Consider the following 22,536-nt stretch of genomic DNA (forward strand, 5'->3'; position numbering starts at 1 on the left):
AAATGTCTTAAGTTTGTCTCAGACGTTGAACGTTGTATTAACAAATTAAATTAAAAGGCAGTTTCTTGTAGAGCACTCTTTTCCAAACATTTTTAGCCTAGAATCTTTTTTAAATAAAATTTTGTGTACCCCCCAATACCAAAAGCCTGAAAAGTTTATTTCATCAGTATAAATGCGTTTGAAGTTCACATTTATGTTCATTTATTTTAGTCCATTTCTGAATAACACGGATATGAAAGTGGGGTTATCAAGAGCTGGTGAAAAGCTTCAGCAGTTTCTATCCCTTGTTTTATTTGCATGCTGTCAAAACTTTGATTCACACAAACGTATGTAAGTGCAAATAATAACAGGTTCTAAGCATACTTATCAGGATGTTCTTAAAGGTGTATTCCAAGGTTGATACCAAAATAAATTATCCTGGTAGGGGAAGTTACTACATAAGCAGTCCCCAGTATGGAAAACTCGGGGTATGTAACAAATTAGGATGTACATTTTTATTACATTTTTTAAATAGCTAGATATATAAAAGGCTAATATACAAAGTGTCCCCTTGGGAGTTCGACCAGGAGTTCGATTGCTCGCTATGACGTGTGCTGACCACCAGGAGGTGGCATGGAACAAAGGAAGGCCCCAGCTGGCAGCCGGTAGCTGGGGAAGGAAGGCCCTGACCAGCAGCCAGAAGACCCCTATCATCCCTGATCACTGGCCAGGCCTAGAGACCCTACCCGTGCACGAATTTCATGCACTGGGCCTCTAGCGTACTTACAAAAAAAAATTTGAGTCAAACCCTTTTAATAACCGTGATCACCTCCAGGAAGCTGTGTTTGGGCCAGGCCTCGGTTGAAAACCACTGGTTTAATCATGTGACAGTTATAAGTCAGAAGTCTTTTATCTCTTACATGTTTGATGTTGTCTACCTTTTATTTCTTATTTTGAAAAACTAAAATTTCACACAGATATGAATACCAAAACACAGCTCTGTTTTCAAAAATCAAAATTCACACTTGAATAATGTAAGCTATGTAACCCACAGAGGGTATTGCTTAGTAAGCTATAAAAGATGGTTTTGATCTACATTTTGGTTTATACATCTTCATTTTTATTTCTATCAGTACCATATAAGCTACTGTGAGCATTTTAGAGAATTGCATAAAGGTACTAGGAGTGTGTGTGTGTGTGTGTGTGTGAATATAGAGCATTGTATTTAAGCATTGACTGAAAAGAAAGTACTGTTTCAGATTTTTATGCTAGTAGATGGTGGCTTATTAAAAAATTAAGTCATTTGACTAGAATAACTGCTACATATGTGGCATCATGCAAGGTGCTATGGAAAACACAGAAGAAACATCATCTTTTATCTTTACAAATAATACGTGTAAATAAAAACAAATGATATGGGGTATTCTGATGTAACAGCAATAAACTACTGAAGGAAAATAAATATATAAATAATAAAGTAAAATAACTACTGAAGAAAAGACTGTCAAAGAATCATAGTCAAGCCCGGTTGGCATGGCTCAGTGGTTAAGCATCAACCTATGAACCAGGATGTCACAGTTCGATTCCCTGTCAGGGCACATGCCTAGGTTGCGGGCTCAATACCCAGTAGAGGGCATGCAGGAGGCAGCCAATCAATGATTCTCTCTCATTGATGTTTCTATCTCCCCTTCTCCCTTTGTTTCTTTGAAATCAATTTTTTTAAAAGTAAACTGTAATTGAAAAATAATAAATAAATAAAATATTTCATAGAGATTGAGCAGGACTTTGGAGAATAGGCAAGAAGGAAAAAGGAAGGCATCCAAAAAAGAATAACATGAACAATTTATTTATTAGTTTGCTATTAATTTAGTTGTTTTATGAGGAGTGTAAAAAAGAGAAGAAAAGCAGAATATAGAGAATATTGGGTGGAAGGTTATAAATATTGTATGTATCTAATGCTGTGTAACAAGCCAAAACGTAATGGCTTAAAAAAAAAAAAAATGGTGATCTATTCTCAAGAGTTTCCATGGTCAGTAATTAAGGAGTATCTTGGTGAGACTCTAATGAAATGACGGTCAAATCAGCTGAGACCATAGTCATCTTGGGGCTGAAGGCTCTGTTTCCACAGTGGTCCGCTCACATGGCAGAAAGCCTGTGTTCCCCTTCATGTGGGTTCTTCACAGAGATGCCTGAGTATCCTCACAGCATGGCATCTGGCTTCCCCCAAAGCTAGTGATCCCAGAGGCTCAGCTGAGCTGTAATGCCTTTTATGACTCAGGCTTAGAAGCCACACACTGTCATCTCTGCTGTATTCTAGTGGGTCCTACAAGCCACACACTCATTTCCGCTGTACTCTAATGGGTCCTTGTAAATCCTTGTGGAAGCAAACTTACAAGGACATGAATAACCAGGAAAGATCACTGGTAGCATCTTTGAAGCCAGCTATCACACAGGCAGAGCTGAGCATTCTGAAATGAGGTGGTATATTCTGCATCTTCCCGTTTGCCGGGAGCCGGTCCATCCTTGCTGCTTGACACAGTCTCTGCAGGAAAGAAACATCTGCACAGCATATGTTTCAATGGACCTGGCATATATAGCATACTGTTCTTAATATGTTTGCTCCCTTTAGTGCCATGTGTTTTAACCAAGGTCACCTCTCCGAGAAAGGTTGTTTCCCCAGGTGGGGATTTTTCCCTGAGGTTAGGGAGGGGATACAACCCCTTAATTAAGTGCCAGGCGGGTAGTTAAGCTACATAATCTTTACTCCCTGGAATGGAGATAAGAAACGCCCTAACCTTTGTAATAGAAATTGACAGGATTAAAATAGGCTGGTATAAATACGGATGTAACAAGGCAATAAACATCAGATCCTGATCAGTTCCTAACCAGAACTCCGACCAGAACTTCGGCTGGAGATCCTGGCTAGAGGTCCTGACTAGGCTGCTGATCAACTGAAGGCTGTCTTCGTGTCATTCCTTCTTCGCCGACTCCGTCCACACCTTTGGGGACCCCTGGACCCTCTGGGATTGGACCCCAGCACCCGTTGCTATGAGAATGTGATCCTGGGTTCAGCCATTGGGGTGGCGGCTTCCTGAACTGGATTCCTGAGTGTCTCCATCTTTGGCAGTACTGTGGCATTGTTCCGAGAACCACTCCTAAAGACCCTTCACACCCATCGGGGATTGCAAATTCCTTAATTCTCTATATTCCTCTTTGTTTAGAGGGGCTTAAGTCTGTTTGAGAACTGACACAGGGCCCAGCCCTCTTGCATTCTGGAATATTTTTCTTATTCCCATGTTGTAAAACAGTAATTAAAGAACATTTCGGAAGAGGAAAAAATGCCCACACACTGTTACTTCCCTATCTTTGACTGTAATTGGATCCTGCTATTTGCATTGACTACTGTCATAAATATTTCCCCAGGTGTTAAGCATCTGAATTGTCATCTTTTCAAAGACTGCATAATATTCCTTCAAATATTTAAAAATACTCAGTGATCATATCCAATACAGGTGTGGCGAGTAGAACACTATCATATATTATCAGGGGGACCATCAGTTGGTACAACTTTTTAAACTGTACTTGATCAACACAATCTTAGTCTTGAAACTGTACTTAACCTTTAATCCAGCAATTGCATTTCAAGGGTTTAACCCTAAAGCATTAGTCAAAGGTGTTCACAAAAATTTATCTCCAAGGGATTAGAAGCATATCCAACAATGGAGAATTGGTTAAATTGTACATGCATATGTATATAGCCATTCATAACATAGACCAATAATCTTCAAGTGTGTTTCTCCATGAGGAGAAATCTCTGGAACAAAAGGGAGACCAAGTATTTGGGAGATCCAATCCTCCTTCACTTGGTTTATTTAGAGCATCTCCACATTTTCTTTGGTCTGAAGTCTACTTTATCTGATAATGATGTAGCCACTCCTTTCTTTTCAATAATGTTTAAGGTATATCTTTCACCTTCTTAATTCCAATCTTTTGAACAAAGGCACCCCCAGATTTCTCAGCCTTTAATTGAGCAAGTGCATTGCTACAGCTAATTCTTTTTAAAATGTTTCAGGGGTGATGGCAGTACATTTTAACTTTGGATCATAATATCTGGGTCCCTAGAACCAATTCAATAAAGAAGAAAATATTTTCCACAAGCAGGAAGGAAATGCCCAGCACAGCACACATATGGACACTTGGTTTATGGCAAGGTAGCTCTGCAACCTGTGTGAAAATAATCTTATTTTCAATAAATTGTGGACCAACTGGATATCCATATAAATAAATAAAAGAACATTGACTTCTAGCTCACATCATAAACAAATATCAATTCCCTGTAACTTGTAGACATTGTGGAAGGCAAAGAACACAATTAATATAGGATAATTTTATCATGATTTGGAGTAAGAGGAGATTTCTTAAAGAGTACCAAAAAAAAGAATGAGTCAAAAAAGAAATTGATTGATAGATTGGATTGGATTATATAAAAATTAAGAATATCTATTCATCAATAGACACCATTAAGATAGTCAAATCAAAACATTCTGGGTTATGTTCACAACCCATTTAACTGATAAAGGCCTATTGTAACCTAAATATATCTAGAATTCCTATAGATCAATTTTAAAGATGCAATAATCCAAAAAGGAAAAGAGACAGAAATGAACAGAATTTTCACCAAAAATACATTAAAAAGGCTCATATATGAAATGGTTCCACATTCCTCATAATAGGGAAATGCAAATTAAAATCATAATATCATAATACTGTATATCCACCAAAGTGATTAAAATTAAAAAGACTGCCAATACAAGTGGTGACGACAGGTATTTTCATATGATGCTAGTGGGAGTTCAAACTGATACAACTACTTTGATTCATTTTTTATGAAAGTTGCACATATGCATACCCTAAGCCCAATAATTATATTCCTGTGTATTGGCCCAGCTGATATGCAGGCTTGTGTGTACAAAGAGACATACACAAGAAGGTCCATGGTAGCATTGTTTATAAAAACCAAACATGCAAAGCCCAGCTGGTGTCTCAGTGGTTGAGCATCGACCCATGAACCAGGAGGTCATGGTTCGATTCCCAGTCAGGGCACATGCCCAGGTTGCAGACTTGACTCCCAGTAGGGGGCACGCAGAAGGCAGCCGATTGATGTTTCTCTCTCTCCCTCTCCCTAGCTCTCTGAAATCAATAATAGTAATAATAATAATACATTGGGAAATCCTTGAGCTCATTAGAATATGTTTTTTAAAAACTAGTATACATTAGCAACCATTTTTAAAAACATTTTTGAATAATCTCTTTATATTTTGTATATGTTCTCCACAACCCTCTTATTAAATTTATATTAGTCTAAATAAGCACAAAATAAATTTCATTATAGCGTGCGGTTTTTTTACATAACATTTCTCAAAACATAAAAAGCATAAAATATTACATTACAAAAAGTATCCCTCTCATCCATGCCCATGTCGTTTGTCCTTCCAGATCTTGTGTATTCATAAGCAAAATCATATATATAGACTTGTAAATGTCAATTTCATGTGTGTGTTTTAATCCTCACCTGAGGACATTTTTCCATTGATTTTTAGAGAGAGTGGAAAGGAGAGGGAAAGACAGAGAGAAACATCGATGTACATCAAATGGTTGCCTCCTGCACGCATCCTGACCAGGGCCCGGGCAGGGTAGGAGCCTGCAGCAGAGGTACATGACCAGAATCAAACCTGGGAACCTTTCGTCCTCAGGCTGACGCTCTATCCACTGAGCCACGCTGGCTAGGGCAATGTCAATTGTTTTTTATACTTTCCCCCCTGAGCTTATATTTGCATATTTCCAGCAGCTATGAACAAATTTGTTATTTGGTGGACATCGCCCTCTTGTGTATAAAACTGAATCTGCAAGTTTGTAAATCCTGGCAAAAAAAGTGGGATAAATTTATATGAATATTCTTTCATGGAATTACAGTCTACTTTTGTCTCTATAGATTTCCCTTTTCTAGAAATTTAATATAAATGGAATCATATAATATGAGGTTTTATTGTTTTTGACTTTCTTCTTTTCACTTAGCTTAATGTGTGCAAGATTCATTTGTGTTGTAGCATGTTTCAGTATTTCATTCCTTTTAATAACTAAACTAGAGGTCTGGTGCACGACATTCGTGCACTGGGGGTGGGGATCCCTCAGCCCAGCCTGCACCCTTTCATAGTCCGGGACCCCTCAGGGGATGTCCCACTGCCATAGAGGTGGGAGAGGCTCCTGCCACCCCTGCTGCGTTCACCAGTCATGAGCCCAGCTTCCTGTGGGAGCACACTGACCACCAGGGGGCAGCTCCTGCATTGAGCATCTGCCCCCTCATGGTCAGTGCGTGTCATAGTGACTGGTCATTCTGCTGTTTGGTCGATTTGCATATTAGAGTTTTATTATATAGGATAATATTCCACTGTAGGGATGCATTACATTTTGTCGGTAGACATTTCCACTCTTGCTATTACAAATAATGCTGCCACAAACATGCAATTTTCCTTTTACAGTTGCAAAGAGAGAAGCCTTCTGAACTGAATAACTCAAAGGCTTATAACAGGAGGTAGGAATTGTCCTACTCAGGACGTCACTTTGCCCATCACCAACATCACTGCAAACACAGTGGCAGCCACTGCACCTGAGGGCTCCTCACATCCCCAGTCACCCCAACCTTCACCCAAAGTCCTGTCACCTACCACTCCAGTTCACCAACTCCAAAAATGACCATCCTGTCAGCTGCCAGTCTCCCACCCCTTTCCCTTTCCCAAAACTTTCTTCTGGTTCTCTGCAAACTTTATTTTGACTTTATGCCAAATTTGCCTTGATGGAATGTGGGCTCCCCTGAGGATACCACTTCCCCAAATTCTCTCATGTGGAGCTATTTCCTGTCATACTCCAGGCCCTGGGAGGAGGAAGTGAATCCCCTTCTTCTGCAACACTGCTTCAAATTAGTTCTCCTTTCTCCTCCCCAAACCCTGGCAATTGGGGAGCTTCAGGCACCACCCTTCTTGTCACTATAATCCAGTGACTCCCGGTCACCTGTTCTCATTCAGTGGTCACTCCCTCCCACACCCCACAGCTCACCATCCCTCGTCACCTCTTCTCCATTCCTTCCAACATTCTGGATGATGTTAATTTCCTTTCTGACTTTTATGCCCTCCTGAGCAGTTCTGACAGCACACTAGCTTCTCTCAGTTTCTGAATTCCACCTGCTCTAGCCATCCACCATCAAGTGTCCACCCTAGATCTTGCAGAATCAGGTCAATTCACAAAACAAAACAAAACAGTTGGCAGAATTTACCTAACTCTTGTTACTATTAATAAAATTAAGAATTCTCTGCCCACCAGAAAGAAGAGTAGCTCCTTATATCTGGACTGGGGATTTATTGTGTTGTCGTCTTTATGCTTGCTTGACCTGTGACTGAAATTTTAAAATTGAAACTATAAGTGTTTTCTATCTGTGTATGTAATGCAGAAAGATCTTTACTATTCATTGTGTCATTGTATGCGGTTTTTCCATTTCAGGATGTGATTGATAGATTATACAGGTTTTTTCAAATTTGTTTTTATTGTTGAGAGTATTACAGATGTCCCCTACTTCCTCCCCATTTGCTGCACTCCTCCTGGTTCCCACCTCACCCCAGGCCTTCACCTCACTATTGTCTGTGCCCATGGACTATGCATATACGCATATACGTCCTTTAATTAATTTCTTCCCACCCACCCCTTAACCCACGTCCCTCTGAAATACGTCAGTCAGTGTGTTTCATGCTTCCATGTCCATGGACTGATTGTGTTTGTCAGTTTATTTTGTTCCACGTGTAAGTGAGATCATGTGCTATTTGCCTTTCTCTGACTGGTTTATATCACTTAGCATAATAATCTCCTGGTGTATCATGATGTCTCAAAGGGTAAAAGATCCTTCTTCTTCTTTATTTTTTTTTATAACTGCATACTATTTTATTGTGTAAATGTCTCCCAGTTTTTTTTTTAATCCCCTCATCTTCTGCTGGGCACTAGGGTGTTTCCAGATCTTAGCTATTGTAAATAATGCTGCGATGAACAGAGGGGACATATATTCTTTCTGATTGGTGTCTCGGGTTTCTTTGGATATGTACCCAGAAGTGGGATCACTGAGTCAAGGGAAATTTCATTTTCGATTTTTTGAAGAAATTCCATACTGTTTTCCACAGTGACTGCACCAGTCTGCATTCCCACCAGCAGTGCACGAGGGTTCCTTTTTCTCCACAGCCTCGCCAGCACTTGTCGTTTGTTGATGGTAACCATTCTGGCAGATGTGAGGTGATACCTCACTGTAGTTTTTATTTGCATCTGTCTGATGATTAGTGACCTTGAGCATTGTTTCATATGTCTCTTGGCCAGCTAAAAGTCCTCTGCAAAGGAACCCATTGTATGGGAGAACATATTCCTCAGTGACACATCTGATCATGGGTTAATTTCTAAAATATATAAAGAACTCATATAACTCATCAAGAGGAAGACAAACAGTCCAATTAAAAGATGGACAAAGGACCTGAATAGACACTTCTCCATAGTATATAGTTTTAAAGGGCCCTGTTCTGATTGGCTGATAGGGGTAAATACGCACCTGCATGGATTGAAAGTTCCTAAAATTCCCAGAAATTAACAAACTTGTAAAACTTCAAGTGTGCTAGAATCTAAAGAGAAATAAAAGCATTCTTAACAAAATTAACAAGTAATGTTTTAAGAAACGAAGTTCATTAAATTTAGTGAATCTTTGGCCAACACAAATAGTTTAATATTTGTTTTAATATTAAACTATTTAATATTAAAACAAATATTAAACTATTTAAAACTAGCTATGTCTTCTCTGGCTTATCAGTGTTAACTATAATGCAAGACTATATTCTGTTCAATTTGGGAATGTTCTTCTTCATAAGTTTATATTGGTTTATTGATCAAATAAGCTAATATTACTGCCAGTTAATTCTTAAGATTATAAAAAATATAAATTAGTGTTTGTTTATTTTTGGTAATCCTCACCTGAGGATATTTTTCCATTGACTTTTAGGGAGAGTGGAAGAGAGAGGGAAAGACAGAGAGAAACATAAACACATCGACTGGTTGCCTCCTGCATGAGCCAGGGTTGAGGAGGAGCCTGCAACCAAGGTACATGCCCTTGACCGGAATTGAACCCAGGACCGCTTGGTCTGCAGGCCGACGCTCTATCCACTGAACCAAACGAGCTAGGGCATAAATTAATGTTTAGATAAATTGAGTCATTATTCTGATTTTCAATAGTAGTTGCATTTTATGACATGTGCTAACTTGCTCATTTCTTTAGGTAATTTTGGACTTACATTAAATTAATTCCCAGATAGTCAGTGGATGCCTACGTCATTTCTAAGTAAGAAATGACACTGAAACATTGATTACTAAATAGAATTTTCAGTTTATATGCTTTTGGTTTGTATTTTAAATGCTACAAAGAGTCTATTTCTTTGGACTGTTAATGAATGGCTTATTTTGCCACTTTGAGGCACCTTATTAAGGATGTGTACAGCTATAGAAATTATGTGTATTCATGAGCTTTGCTAATCTGCAAAAATGCCAGTGCATGACAGTTTACAATTATCCACCCTCTAGCGTTCTGTGAAATCAAGTTCCTTTGGTTAAAAGTTACTATTAATACAAATGATTGAGACTATACTTAGGAGCAATAGTTTCAGAAAAATACAACTGTGTGTGTGCTTTGGCTTTTCAGGGAGAATACTAGTTTTTCCCCTAAAGCAGCCATTCTCAGGGTTTGTTTGTTTTTAATATATTTTTATTGATTTCAGAGAGGAAGGGAGAGAGGGAGAGAGAGAGAGAGAGAGAGAGAGAGAGAGAGACATCAATGCTGAGAAAGAATCATTAATTGGCTGCCTCCCCACACTGGAGATTGAGCCCGCAACCCAGGCATGTGCCCTTGACCAGAATCAAACCTGGGACCGTTCAGTCTCCAGGCTGATGCTCCATCCACTGAGCCAAACTAGCTAGGAATCTCGGGGTTTTTTGGTCTACAAATTCCTTTGCGCCACATCTCCATCAGCAATGTATGAGTGATTTAGTTTCTCCGTATATTCACCAGCATTTGGTGGTGTCATTATTTTCTATTTTAGTTATTCTGTTAGGTGTAAAGTGATATATCTCATTGTGGTTTTAATTTGCATTTCTTTTATGACTAATGAAGTTACACCTTTTTTCATGTGCTATTTGATATCTGTATATATATTCTTCAGTGAAATGTCTATATCTTTTTCCCACATTCTAAATAGGCTGTTTTTCCTGTTGAATTTTTTATATTCTAGATACTCATCCTTTCTCTGATATTTTGTAAGCATTTTATCCCACTCTATAGTTTGTCTCTTTGCCTTCTTGACAGTCTCTCACAGAGAAAAAATTTTAATTTTGTGATATTGTTTATCATTTTTTTCTGTAATCATGTTTTTTGTGTGTGTGTCAAAGGGCAACTCTATTATCTAGCCCTAGATCCTTAGCATTGTCTCCCTTTTTTCTAAAATTTTTATAGTTTTCTGTTTTACATTAAATCTATTATTAATTTTGAGTTGCTTTTTGTACAAAGCATGAGACTTAGCAAGGTTCTTTTTTTGTTTGTTTAAACATATGTTTTTCTAGGACCACTTGTTGAAAAGCCTATTTTTCATTGAATCCACATGTTTATTGCTAGTTTTAAGAAATACAGTTGATTTTTCAATGTTTATCTTGTATCCTGAAACCTTGCAGAACTCAGTTACAAGACCAAGGAGATTTCTTAGAATTTTCTATGTAAATAAGCATGCCATCTGCAAATGAGTTTTTTCTTTCTTGCACTGTGTTGAATATCAGTGGTGTGAGCAGAATCCTTGCCTGTGTCTGACCTTAGGGAAAAAGTAGTCTCATTAGGAATAATGTAGGGCACCTGGCTGGTGTGGCTGTGGTTGTGCATCCACCTATGAACCAGGAGGTCACAGTGCAATTACCAGTCAGGGCACATGTCCAGGTTGCAGGCTCAATCCCCATTAGGGGACGTGCAGGAGGCAGCTGATCAATAATTCTCTCTCATCATTGATGTTTCTAGCTCTCTCTCCCTCTCTGAAATCAATAAAAATATATTTTAAACAATTTTTATCAAATGCTTCTTCTACATTAATAAAAGCATGTGTTTTCTTCTCTAACCTGTTAGTATGGCAAATAAAGTTGATTTTCAAATATTGAATCAGTCTTGCATCTCTGGAATAAATCCTATTTGATCAGGGTACATAATTCTTTTTACATATTGTGTAATTGTATTTGCTAATACTTTAAGAATTTTGCATCTATATTTTTCAAGAACATTGACCTGCCAATTTTTATAGTATCTTTGTTTGGTTTGATATCAGGATTATAGTAGCTTCATAAAATGAATTGGAAACAGTAACCTCTTCTATTTTCTAGAGGAGATTGTATATAATTGATGTAGAATTGTGTAGAAATACTCGGTAGAATTCTCCTATGAAACCACCTGGGCCTAGAGATTTCCTAGGTCGAGGCTCAATCACTGAGCAGGCTGGGCTGCCAGTTTTTGCTTTACATATTTTGCAGCTCTGTTGCTTGGTGCATGCACATTTTGAAATTTTATGTTTTCTTGGTGGATTGACACTTTCATCATTATAGAATGTTCCTTTTTAATTTTCTTTGAAGTCTACTTTATCTGATAATGATGTAGCCACTCCTGCTTTCTTTTGAATAAGGTTTGAGGTATACCTTTTGCATCTTCTTAATTTCAATCAGTTGAACAAAGGCAAACCCAAATTTCTTAATCATAGCTTTGGCTACGGTTAATTCTTTTGAAAATATTTCAGAGTTGGTGATAGTTAAAATTTGACTTCAGATCATAATATTTGGGTTCCTAGGAGTATTTAGCCTAAGAACCAAAGAAGAAAATGTTTTTAAAAAGCCGGAAGGAAATGCACAGAGAACTTGAACCTTTAAGTTATAAAGAGTAAGGAAAGGCAACTCTAAGTGACTATACATATATATATATATTTTTTTCCAACAGGTACTAACTCGTCCAATGATGTCAGTTGGTGACCAATTATGAAGGGAATGTATTTAAGCCTTATTTATTAAGAGAATAATGTTTTTCTTTAATTGAAATCCCCTTACATGGCAAATAACCTACCTAGGAGAATTCTGAAAAAGATACATAGATGTGATCATCGATATCCAGTGTTGGACAGTCCCATTCTTAGATACAAATGAATACTGCTTTATTGTTGCAATGTAATAGCCAGCCTTTATTTTCCTAGGCTTTCACAAAATAAAATAAGCATGCAATGAAGAGGCCCAGCATTCCTACTCTGTCCTTGATTAACTTCACTCCTTCCTGTTACTATTCAAGGACAAAATGCTGAGACAGTCCTGGTTCTTTGGCATCTTTTGTCCCCTGGCAATCTCTCTTTCCCTCCCTATTTGTACTTATTCAGTACAGCACATGTGGTTTGTTCTAGCACACTAAATCTAATGAAAGGAATTCTAGATATAAACGTAAGTATTTGCATATTTGAGATAGAACATTGTAACATTCTATTTCTGAGATCATGCTTAAAACACTAACCCTGGTAGTGTTTTCTTGACACTATTCTCCGTTATCCTTTCTCCTTATTAAAAAACCATCAGATTCCCCTTCCTCCCACTACTCTCTAACCTTTATGCTTACGATTCTTCATGACAAGAATATTTAACACTTGAATCCAGAGCTCACTATATGTTGGGTGCCATAGTAAACACCCTACATGCACTATCTTATTTAATTCTTATGACATTATTAAAGAATATTATCCAACATAAAGTTGGGATAATATACAGGCATATGTTTATTGCACTTCACTTTATTGTGCTTTACATACACTGCGTTTTTATTTTGAATTTTTAATTGAGGGTTTGTGTCAAGCCTGTGTGGAGCAAGTTTTTCAGTGCTATTTTTCCAACATCATTTACTCACTTCAGGCCTCTGTGTCACAGTTTGGTAATTCTCACAATATTTCACTATTTTTACATTTATAATAGTGAATATTACATGAATATTACATAAACTTAGTTGATAAAACGGCAGCAGGGTTTGAGATTGAAAGTTCTTTGAAAAAAGTTCTACTGTGGGAAAATGTTATCAAAAAGCATCATATGCAATCATTCCTGAAAGGAAGAGTCAGTTGATGGGCAAACTTCATTGATGGCTTATTTTAAGAAATTGCCAGAGCCACCCCAACCTTCAGTGTCACCCCTCTGATCAGTTAACAGCCATTAATATTGAGGCAAGACCCTCTACTGGTAAAAAGATTGACTTGATTAAGGCTCAGATGATGGTTAGCATTTTTTAACAAAAAAGTAATTCACAATTAAGGCATGCAAATTGTTTTTTAGACATAGTACTATTGCAGACTTAATAGACTAGAGTACACTGTAAGCCTAACTTTTATATGCACTGGGAAACCCAAAAATTTGTGTGACTCACTTTATTGCAATAATCACTCTATGGTGCCTCTCTGGACTGAACCCACAATATATTTGAGGTATGCCTGTAATAATAAAAAGATGAGAAAACTGATTTCAAAATAAGTTATACAACATCTGCATTCACACAGATAATAAGTTCTGAAGTGTGCACTGGAATCTAGGGTGCACAAGGTCATTAGGCTATGCAAATAATTAATGTTGATTATCTGTTAACATTTCTTGAGAAGAACGTAAATTTTTATTTACTATTTGAAGGTTGAGGAAAAGATATGACCCATGGCCTCTCTTCCTTATCTATTGGTTACTCATACACTTAAGGTAGCCTGCACTTAATTTGCTTACTTTTAGCATATAAATTAAGAGGAAATATCATCTAAGTGTGTATCGAGGGGAAATAGAATGTATTTTGATATGACTGACATAAATAACGTGAAAACTAAAAATAAAAAATCACACTAATGGGTACTTTTTCCTCCACAACAAAAAACTGAACCGTCACTTGGGATAACCATAATGTCGTCACGCCGTGACGTCACGCCGGTAGGGGGAGACAGGATAGGGGTTAAGGCCAGCGCAGTCATCCAAGTTTCATTAGGCGGCACAGGAGCTGGGCACGTTCTCAGCGAGCGACGCAGGGACAAGAAGACACCGCGGCGGAAGACACTGGGCGGTTAAGAACACGTGTAAGCCTGCGCTCGCGTCCAGTCCACGGATCCCACACACAAACCTAAACCTAAGCCACCACGCTCCGCACCGAGGCCCCGCCCACTCATCCCGGAGGGGGCGTGACCACGAGGACGGCGTGGAGAATGCGCATGCGCACCCTAAGCCCAGCCACTTCGCCAACTATCAATCTCGCGAGGGTTGAAAGTCAGTGGCGTAGATAAGTCCTGGATCCTGGCGAGATCGATGATAGCGACCCAAGAAGACGAAGCGGCGAGTCTCTTTCCTCGCCTCGGTCTTTCTTTGGCTTTCTTTCTCCTTTCCCTCAACTCTCCCCCCTCCAGGAAACCAGCCCGCCTTTCCTGACCTCCGTGACCCGGTGGCCCCGCCCACTCCCGTCGACGTGATTCCCGCCGTGAGGTCAGCACCGGCCGAACCTCAGCCCGGCGGAAGCGGCGGACGAGGAGAGCGGTCCTCAGCTCAGGCTCACCGCGGATCCCGGCGCTCGGGGCATCGGGGTTGCCCGCTCGTCCCTCCCGTCAGTCCTTTGCGACGTAGCCGCCCCGGCCTAGGCCTCCTCATCCCTGCGGCGCCTGGCCCCCAGCGGCTGACGCAGACGGGACATCATGTCGTCCGCGGCCGAGCCTCCGCCACCCCCGCCTCCCGAGAGCGCGCCTTCCAAGCCCGCAGCCTCGGCCGCCAGCAGCGGGAGCGGCAACAGCAACAAAGGCGGCCCCGAGGGCATCGCGGCCCAGGCGGCTCCCTCGGCGGCCGGCGCCGGCCCCGCGGACTCGGAGATGGAGGTGAGAGTGCGGCCCGGGGAGGGCGCGCAGTGGGAGAGGAGGAGCTGGTGCCCTGCGCGCATTTTAGCGGTCGGACCCCTCTGCACCCAAACTCGGCCTCGGGCCTTTGGACCTGAGATGATGCTTCCACCTTCTGTGCTTAACCTTTCCAGGCGGACTGTGGCTTTTTGGCGCCGCACATTTTTTTTTTTAAAGCGAACCTTGCCACATCTTCCAAGACTCTTAGGAAACAGATGTTCTTGGTTACTGAGGCGGAGCGGGACCTTCCCGTTTGTTTGCCCCAGACTCCCATAATCCCCTCCCCATCTCGGAACCAAGGTTTTAGTTTCACTGAACTTGGGGGAAGGGCGAGAGTGCGTCCCCTTCCAAGTGAGGGATAGACGCGGGGAGGGGGGGAGGAGGAGGGGGTGCATTTAAAAGCTGCGCATCGTCGGACTTGGGCCTCCTCCTCTTAATCCCGGTTCTTGCGGGGGCGGTATCTGCTCCGGGGAGAAAACAATGGCGAGAGCTGGGTGGCCGAGTGCGCAGTGGGGATGAGCGAGGCGCAGCTGCCCTGGCGGAGGGAATGGTGGCCCCTCCCAGGCACTGTGCCCCTGGGGAGGGGAACGACCCGGCGGTGGCAGCTGTGTCTTGGACCTCCTCCTCCCCCCCTAATGTGAGGGAGGAGTGGGTGGGTGGGTGAATGAATTAGTAGGTCAGGGTCGGTGGGTTGGCTTTCAATCCAGCTCAGTTCCTCCTTTGGGGCCTTGGCCTTTTTTGGGGGCGGGTTGGGGGGTGAGGGGTTGCTGCTTGCTGCTGAGCCTGCCTTCTGGGCTGTTGTTGGCCGGGGGATGGTGAGAGTCCTGCGGGGTGGGGTGGGGTGGGGTGGGGGAGGGGGTGGACAGATGAGGGAGCGCCAGGCGGGTCTCTTGGGTGTGCTCCAAGGTTTTGCGATGTCTGGGAACAAAGTGCTTCTTCCAGATTTTATTCTTGGCCTTCAGTCTGTGTAGGCTTTAGGCCCAAAGGTTTCTGGGATCCTTCCATCCTTGGATAGGCAGCATGAAGGTATTGCTGCTCTCAAAATGAACCTTAGTGCAGAGCTGACACAGTAAGGAACCCGTAGCGCAGTTGACCATTGAAGCATCTGGCGCAATAGTTTATTTTATTTGGTCACCAAAGGTCTAGTTTGGGGTGAAGTGACATTGTGTTACTCGTTTTTGTTTGTTTTGTTCATCCTCACCCGAGGATATTTTTTCATTGATTTTTAGAGAGAGTGGAAGAGGAACACATTGACTAGTTGTGTCCTGCACGCGCCCTGTCCGGGGCCCAGGCCAGGGCAGAGCCTGCCACCGAGTTGCGTGCCCTTGACCAGACTCAAACCCAAACCCTTTGGTCCACAGGCGGACGCTCTGTCCACTAAGCCAGACTGGCTAGGGCTGTGTTATTTTAAAGAGAACTTTGAGTGGTTTAGTAGGTTTTGGTGGAATAGGATACCTGATATTCTGTAGTTCTAAGTGATTTGAGATTTGCCTCAAATTCCTATCTACTGATGCCTATTTTTTCCCCCCTTAAGGTTTTAAATGGTTCTTTTGGATCACCAGGGCTGTTTAATCTGCTCCTTGGCGTAAGGGGGGTTGAAAATCTGTGACACTGAAATAGTGTATCTAAATGAGCAATTCTTTACAAAGTGATGTTCATAGTCTCCATTCGCTTCTCAAGAGGATCTGTCATTCAAATTTTGGAATAACAACCAATGTCTCACTAGAGATCGTATTTAAACATCAGAAAATAGTAATTTAGAGCCTAAAATAAATATTTTGTTCAGTTGCTGTTTTTAAAGTTGAGTTAAAGTTAGTATGAATATTGATCTGATAACAAGTACCATATGGCCGAAACCGGTTTGGCTCAGTGGATAGAGCATCGGCCTGCGGACTGAAAGGTCCCAGGTTCGATTCCGGTCAAGGGCATGTACTTGGGTTGCGGGCACATCCCCAGTGGGAGATGTGCAGGAGGCAGCTGGTCGATGTTTCTCTCTCATCGATGTTTCTAACTCTCTATCTCTCTCCCTTCCTCTCTGTAAAAAATCAATAAAATATATTTAAAAAAAAAAAAAACAAGTACCATATGAAGTCAGTGATATTTTTCTTTGCCCAATGGGAAAGTAGAACCTGTCATAGAAACTAGGTCTGGCTATGAAACTGACCCTTTTCCAACATGTGTCCTGTCATATTCTTTTAAAAAAGATAGTTGACAGTTTTATTTACTGAAGAATGACTTAGTTATTTCAAACTTCTCAGTATAGGAATATTACTAATTTTATCTTTTATTAGTCTTTCACTAATTGTTTTTTTCATATTATAGTGTGATTTTTTGTGTGTCTTTTAAAATAAATGTACCTTCAGTATTTTTTTTTTAAACAGAATTTAGAAATCATTGAGGTTTACTGGTAAAAACCAGGTTTGAGCATAAATGTGTTATAATTCCTGACAATAATGTTTCACAGTTGAAAAAAATTTTAATGCCCTTTTCGTGTTTGAACATAGAATATAAAGCAGGTTTGTTGTGGGGTTTTTTTTGACAAAGCTGACTGTCACAGAAATATTTTTGTTTTTAAATATGCTTTTATTGAGTTTTAGACGGGGGGGGGGGTGGGGGGGGGGGGAGGAGAAACATCTATAAGAAACATCACATCTATCTACTGCCTATTGCATGCTGCCTGCTGAGGATTGAGCCCACAACCCAGGCTTGTGCTCTGACCGGGAATTCAACTGTGGTTCATAGGTGGATGCTCACCCACTGAGCTACCTTATGGGCTGGACCTTATGTTTTTGAAATAGATGATTAGAACTTTGCAGTGTAGAAGTTAGTACTGTATTGTTGTTTTTTATGTGGTTTGTGGCATTTTTAATACCAGGAAGAATAAATTTGCAAGAGTAACACATTTATTACCAATTTAGGAATCAGACTGTATTCAACTTAAGCAACATGAAAAATTTTTTGCAATATTCCGAAAGATAGAAATCAGGGTGACTAAATAATACTACTTCCCAGGTGTACATTTGTATAGTAGCATAGTTGATACTGCAATTTTGTGATTACAGTGGAACCTTGTTTCTCGAATTTAATTCGTTACAGACGGCTGTTTGAAAACTGAAGCATTTTTTCCCATTAGAAATAATGTAAATGGAATTAATCCGTTCTGGACCCCCAAATGATTCCCTTTTGTAACCTTTCTTATATACACTACATGTCTACTGTACTGTTTGATCTATAAATAATACTTTAAAACAAAAAGGACATGAAATGTAATTGAAAATTTAACAAAAAGGAAATGTACAGTAAAAAATGAACACTTAATAATCAGCAACAAAAGCAAAAAAAAAAAAACCCCACAAAAATATTCACAGCAATAAATTGACGCATACTCGAGAATTCTCTCCTTTTTTTTTTTTTTTTTTTTTGCCTGAGAGATGCGTGACATCATACAGGTATAAGCATGAAAGGGTTGTCAAGTTGAGAAGGAATTGTTCAGGATGGGAGATGTTCGAGAATTGGGGTTTGACTGTAAAAGGCAACATTTTCTTCACTTTTTATACTGTTTAATTTTATCTCATTTTTATTAGAAAAAGAAATAGATTTGCTGAAGATAATTTTGTTCTAGGATGTTGTAGATAATAATCTGTTTTATTGTCAGTAGCCATGCTGTTTACATATGTGTGTTAATATATAGGTTGTATCATTTTGGTGTTACATTTCATCAAGGTTTTCTATAAGGTTAGTGATAGCCATTTAATTATCTGGGACAAGAATGTATTACTTATAATGTGTTTCGGGCAGAAATCAGTCTAAAAATGGTGTGTTGACTATTCTTGAAAAACAATCCATGATTTTTCCCTCCTACCAGGAAGTATTTGATGATGCATCTCCTGGAAAGCAAAAAGAAATCCAAGAACCAGATCCAACCTATGAAGAAAAAATGGTATGTTCTAGGTTATATGAATAAAGTCTATAATAATAACTTTTTATTAGGTGATTGACTATACCAAACTTCTGTTCTATTTAATTTAGGCATAGATAGCCAATTGAAATGTATAACATGGGATTCTTTAACCTGTATCTTATTTGCCTATATAGAGCAAATATAGAAGTCTTACATGAATTCACATAATACTATGTAATTATATGGATTGTGTTAAAACCCCCATTATTTTAAAATTTAGCATCAGTGAGATGAGTTAAAGACTAGAGAAATTGTTATTAAAGTGAATAATATAAGCTTGCTCATAGCATTCAATATGCATGGGATCTTTACAAAAGAGGACATGATGTTATAAATGAATCCTTGAAAGACCCAGCTCACATTTCATATCCTCTAGGAAACTTCTGTTGTATGTCATTTAATCAGTATTTACAAAAAGCCTTAATTTTAAATGTGTGTGTACCTGTAACTGTTCCATCTCCTTTATTTGTTGTCAAACTTATTTACAGAAAAAGAGATAGTTGCCAGCTCTACTTTTTCCATTCATTCCTTTAACTGTCACAATTTAGATTTTGCTATTAACACTGTGTTAGTGATTCTAATTGCCAGTTCTGTGGCTTAATTTTAGCTTCATTCTCCCTGATCTCACTTGACTTTCACATTATTGACCATGCCTCAGAGATTTTTACTTGCCTGAGAGACCCTTTTTTCTTTGATGATATCCTATTTACTTGACTTTTCTGTTGTTCATTACTTTCTGAACATTTCTTCCTAGATTTTTTTTATCCTTATCATTGGTTTTCATCTGCCATATTTATTTGTAGCCCAAATGCCTCCAACCATTTTACCCCTGAGCATTTATTACTTTCTGACAATTTAACATAATTTACCTATTATGTTATGTTTGTTTTTTAGACTATAATGAAAACTTCATAAAGAGACGAAGTACCTTTTCTGATAGAAGTATTTGTTGAACAGCTACTTAAGATGATAATGTGAAAGAAGTGAAGAATACTTACTCAGTGATTTGAAGAATGTAGAATAGTTTTTACCTTAAAATGGCTAGGTTTTAACCTATCTAAATTTATTTCCAGAGCGTATTTCTCTTGATTTCAAACAATTGCAACAATTGAATAGTCTTTTTTTAGACCCGGTATCTTCTAGTTGCATGTTCTTGGCTTTTCTTCGATTATATATGAATTAAGAAGACTGTCATTTTTTGACTTAACGAAACATTCTCACCATGTGCCTTGCTGGTAGCAAATTGGCCTTCAGGTTTTTTAAAAATATATTTTATTGATTTTTTACAGAGAGAAAGGGAGAGGGATAGAGAGTTAGAAACATTGATGAGAGAGAGAAACATCGATCAGTTGCCTCCTGCACACCCCCTATGGTGGATATGCCCGCAACCAAGGTACATGCCCTTGACCAGAATCGAACCTGGGACCCTTCAGTCCGCAGACCGACGCTCTATCCACTGAGCCAAACCGGTTAGGGCTGGCCTTCAGTTTTTATATTGGTGTGATTTTTTAAAAAATTACATAGCTTTTACAATGCAGTGGTATATGGATGCCTCTGGTGTTTGCTTGCTAGGTAAAAGGTCTTTGTAAAATTCATTGTAAAACTGATATTTAAAAATTAACTGGTTTCTCTATTTGTTGCTCTTGTTTCCCCTTTTTATTGTTATTATTTTTTTTAATGTATTTTTATTGATTTCAGAGAAGGAAGGGAGAGGGAAGGAGATAGAAAGATCAATGATAAGAGAGAATCATTGATCAGCTGCCTCCTGCATGACCCCCACTGGGGATTGAGCCTGCAACCTGGCCATGTACCCTTGATAGGAATTGAACCCGGGACCCTTCAGTCCACAGGCAGATGCATCCACTGAGCCAAACCTGCTAGGGCTCTTGTTTCCCCTTTTTAAAACCAAAATACTAGTGTGTCTGCAAAGGGTCTGTTGACGACTTTAGATTTCATTGTTTATTTTTATAAAAACTTGATTTCAAGGATCTTAAATTTTTCTGTTCAAATTATTTCATTCTTGGTGTGATACTAGGGACTATTGAAAATGACAGATGTTAGATATGAAAGGAAGAAATAGTATTAAACCTTCATTGGGTTAATGGATAATTAATGAACTTAATAGGTGCTTTCCATGCTTGATACCTTTTTAAAATTGGCACAGCCTAACTGATTAATGACCAATGCATTTTTCTCCACTTTTGGATAAATTAACTTATATTACATTATGTCTTCTAAATTTGCATTTGCTATTTTTGGTCAGCTCTGTTGGAGTATAATTTTTACACAACAATTTCAAGTTCTTAATTCAAGTTTTGGTACACATTCATAGTCATTTAACCACCACTACAATTATGATGTAAAACAGTTCCATCATCTCAAAAAAGTTTGCTCCTGCCCTCTTCCCCTTGCTACTTCAGATCTGCGTTCTATCATTAGTTAGAATTTTATAAAAGTAGAGTCATACAGTATGTATAGTCAGTCATATGTGATTGGTTTCTTTTATATAGCATAAAGCTTCTGAAACTAATCTATGTTGTTGCATGTATCGGTAGCTTGTTCCTTTTTATTGCTGTGTTCATTGTATGGAGACATGTTAAAACTTTGATTTCTGAAGTAATTTATATTAATCTAACAAAATGTGTCTCAAAATTTTTTGCAGCAAACTGACAGAGCAAATAGATTTGAGTATTTATTAAAGCAGACAGAGCTGTTTGCACATTTCATTCAGCCTGCTGCTCAGAAGACTCCAACCTCACCTTTGAAGATGAAACCAGGGCGCCCACGAATCAAAAAGGATGAGAAACAGAATTTGCTATCAGTTGGCGAGTGAGTAATGGTTTATACTTCATAGTTGGACTCAGATTTATTTTTATAATCTTTATTAGAAGCTTAAAATCATTTCATTTAAAAAATTGTTTTAATTCTTTTATTTATTTGGCCCCCATTGGTTTGGGCAGGATGTATTCATACATGTATAAATAAAGAAATATATCTTTATAATGCCTTATTTTTTATAGCATTATACAGTTTGTGGATTGCAACAACTATATTGAGTAGGGAATTCAAATTTTATGCTATTTATGCTGTTCCTTGGAGAGGAAACAAATGCAGAGGTTAAGTCTCTGCTGATCTGTGGAATATTATGATGATTTTTGCCACAGCAATTTGTTTAAAATTTTTGTTACATACTTAGTTGTCTTTACACGATTGACATGTCAAGATATTGTTCAAAGTGTGAAATAACTCTTTTATGTTGAATTTATTAATTCTGCATTAGAATTTTTGTGCTAGTTGGATAACTAAGATGTTTAATTAGTAATAATTAATAGATATATGGCAGTCTCAATTCCCTAGATCAGCGGTTCTCAACCTGTGGGTCTCGACCCCTTTGGGGGGGGGTCGAACGACCCTTTCCCAGAGGTTACCAAAGACCATCAGAAAACACATATATAATTACATATTATTTTTGTGATTAATCACTATGCTTTAATTATGTTCAATTTATAACAATGAAATTGGGGGTCACCACAACATGAGGAACTGTATTAAAGGGTCGAGGCA

General features: G+C 39.0%; 1 protein-coding gene across 1 annotated transcript in view; it reads left to right on the forward strand.

Moving 5' to 3' along the window:
- The first annotated feature begins 14,581 nt into the window (after window positions 1-14,581).
- Window positions 14,582-22,536, forward strand: part of SMARCA5 (SNF2 related chromatin remodeling ATPase 5) — a 37,351-nt gene continuing 29,396 nt past the window's right edge. Inside the window, exons 1-3 of the mRNA XM_070415238.1 lie at window positions 14,582-14,993; window positions 18,877-18,951; window positions 21,635-21,801. Coding sequence (XP_070271339.1) covers window positions 14,817-14,993; window positions 18,877-18,951; window positions 21,635-21,801 — 419 coding nt within the window. The 5' untranslated portion in view covers window positions 14,582-14,816. The remainder of the gene's footprint in view (window positions 14,994-18,876; window positions 18,952-21,634; window positions 21,802-22,536) is intronic.

The sequence above is a fragment of the Myotis yumanensis genome, unplaced genomic scaffold, assembly GCF_028538775.1.
Source record: "Myotis yumanensis isolate MYYU_CA2020_CCGP unplaced genomic scaffold, mMyoYum1.0.hap1 SCAF_5, whole genome shotgun sequence".
Classification (NCBI taxonomy): Eukaryota; Metazoa; Chordata; class Mammalia; order Chiroptera; family Vespertilionidae; genus Myotis; species Myotis yumanensis.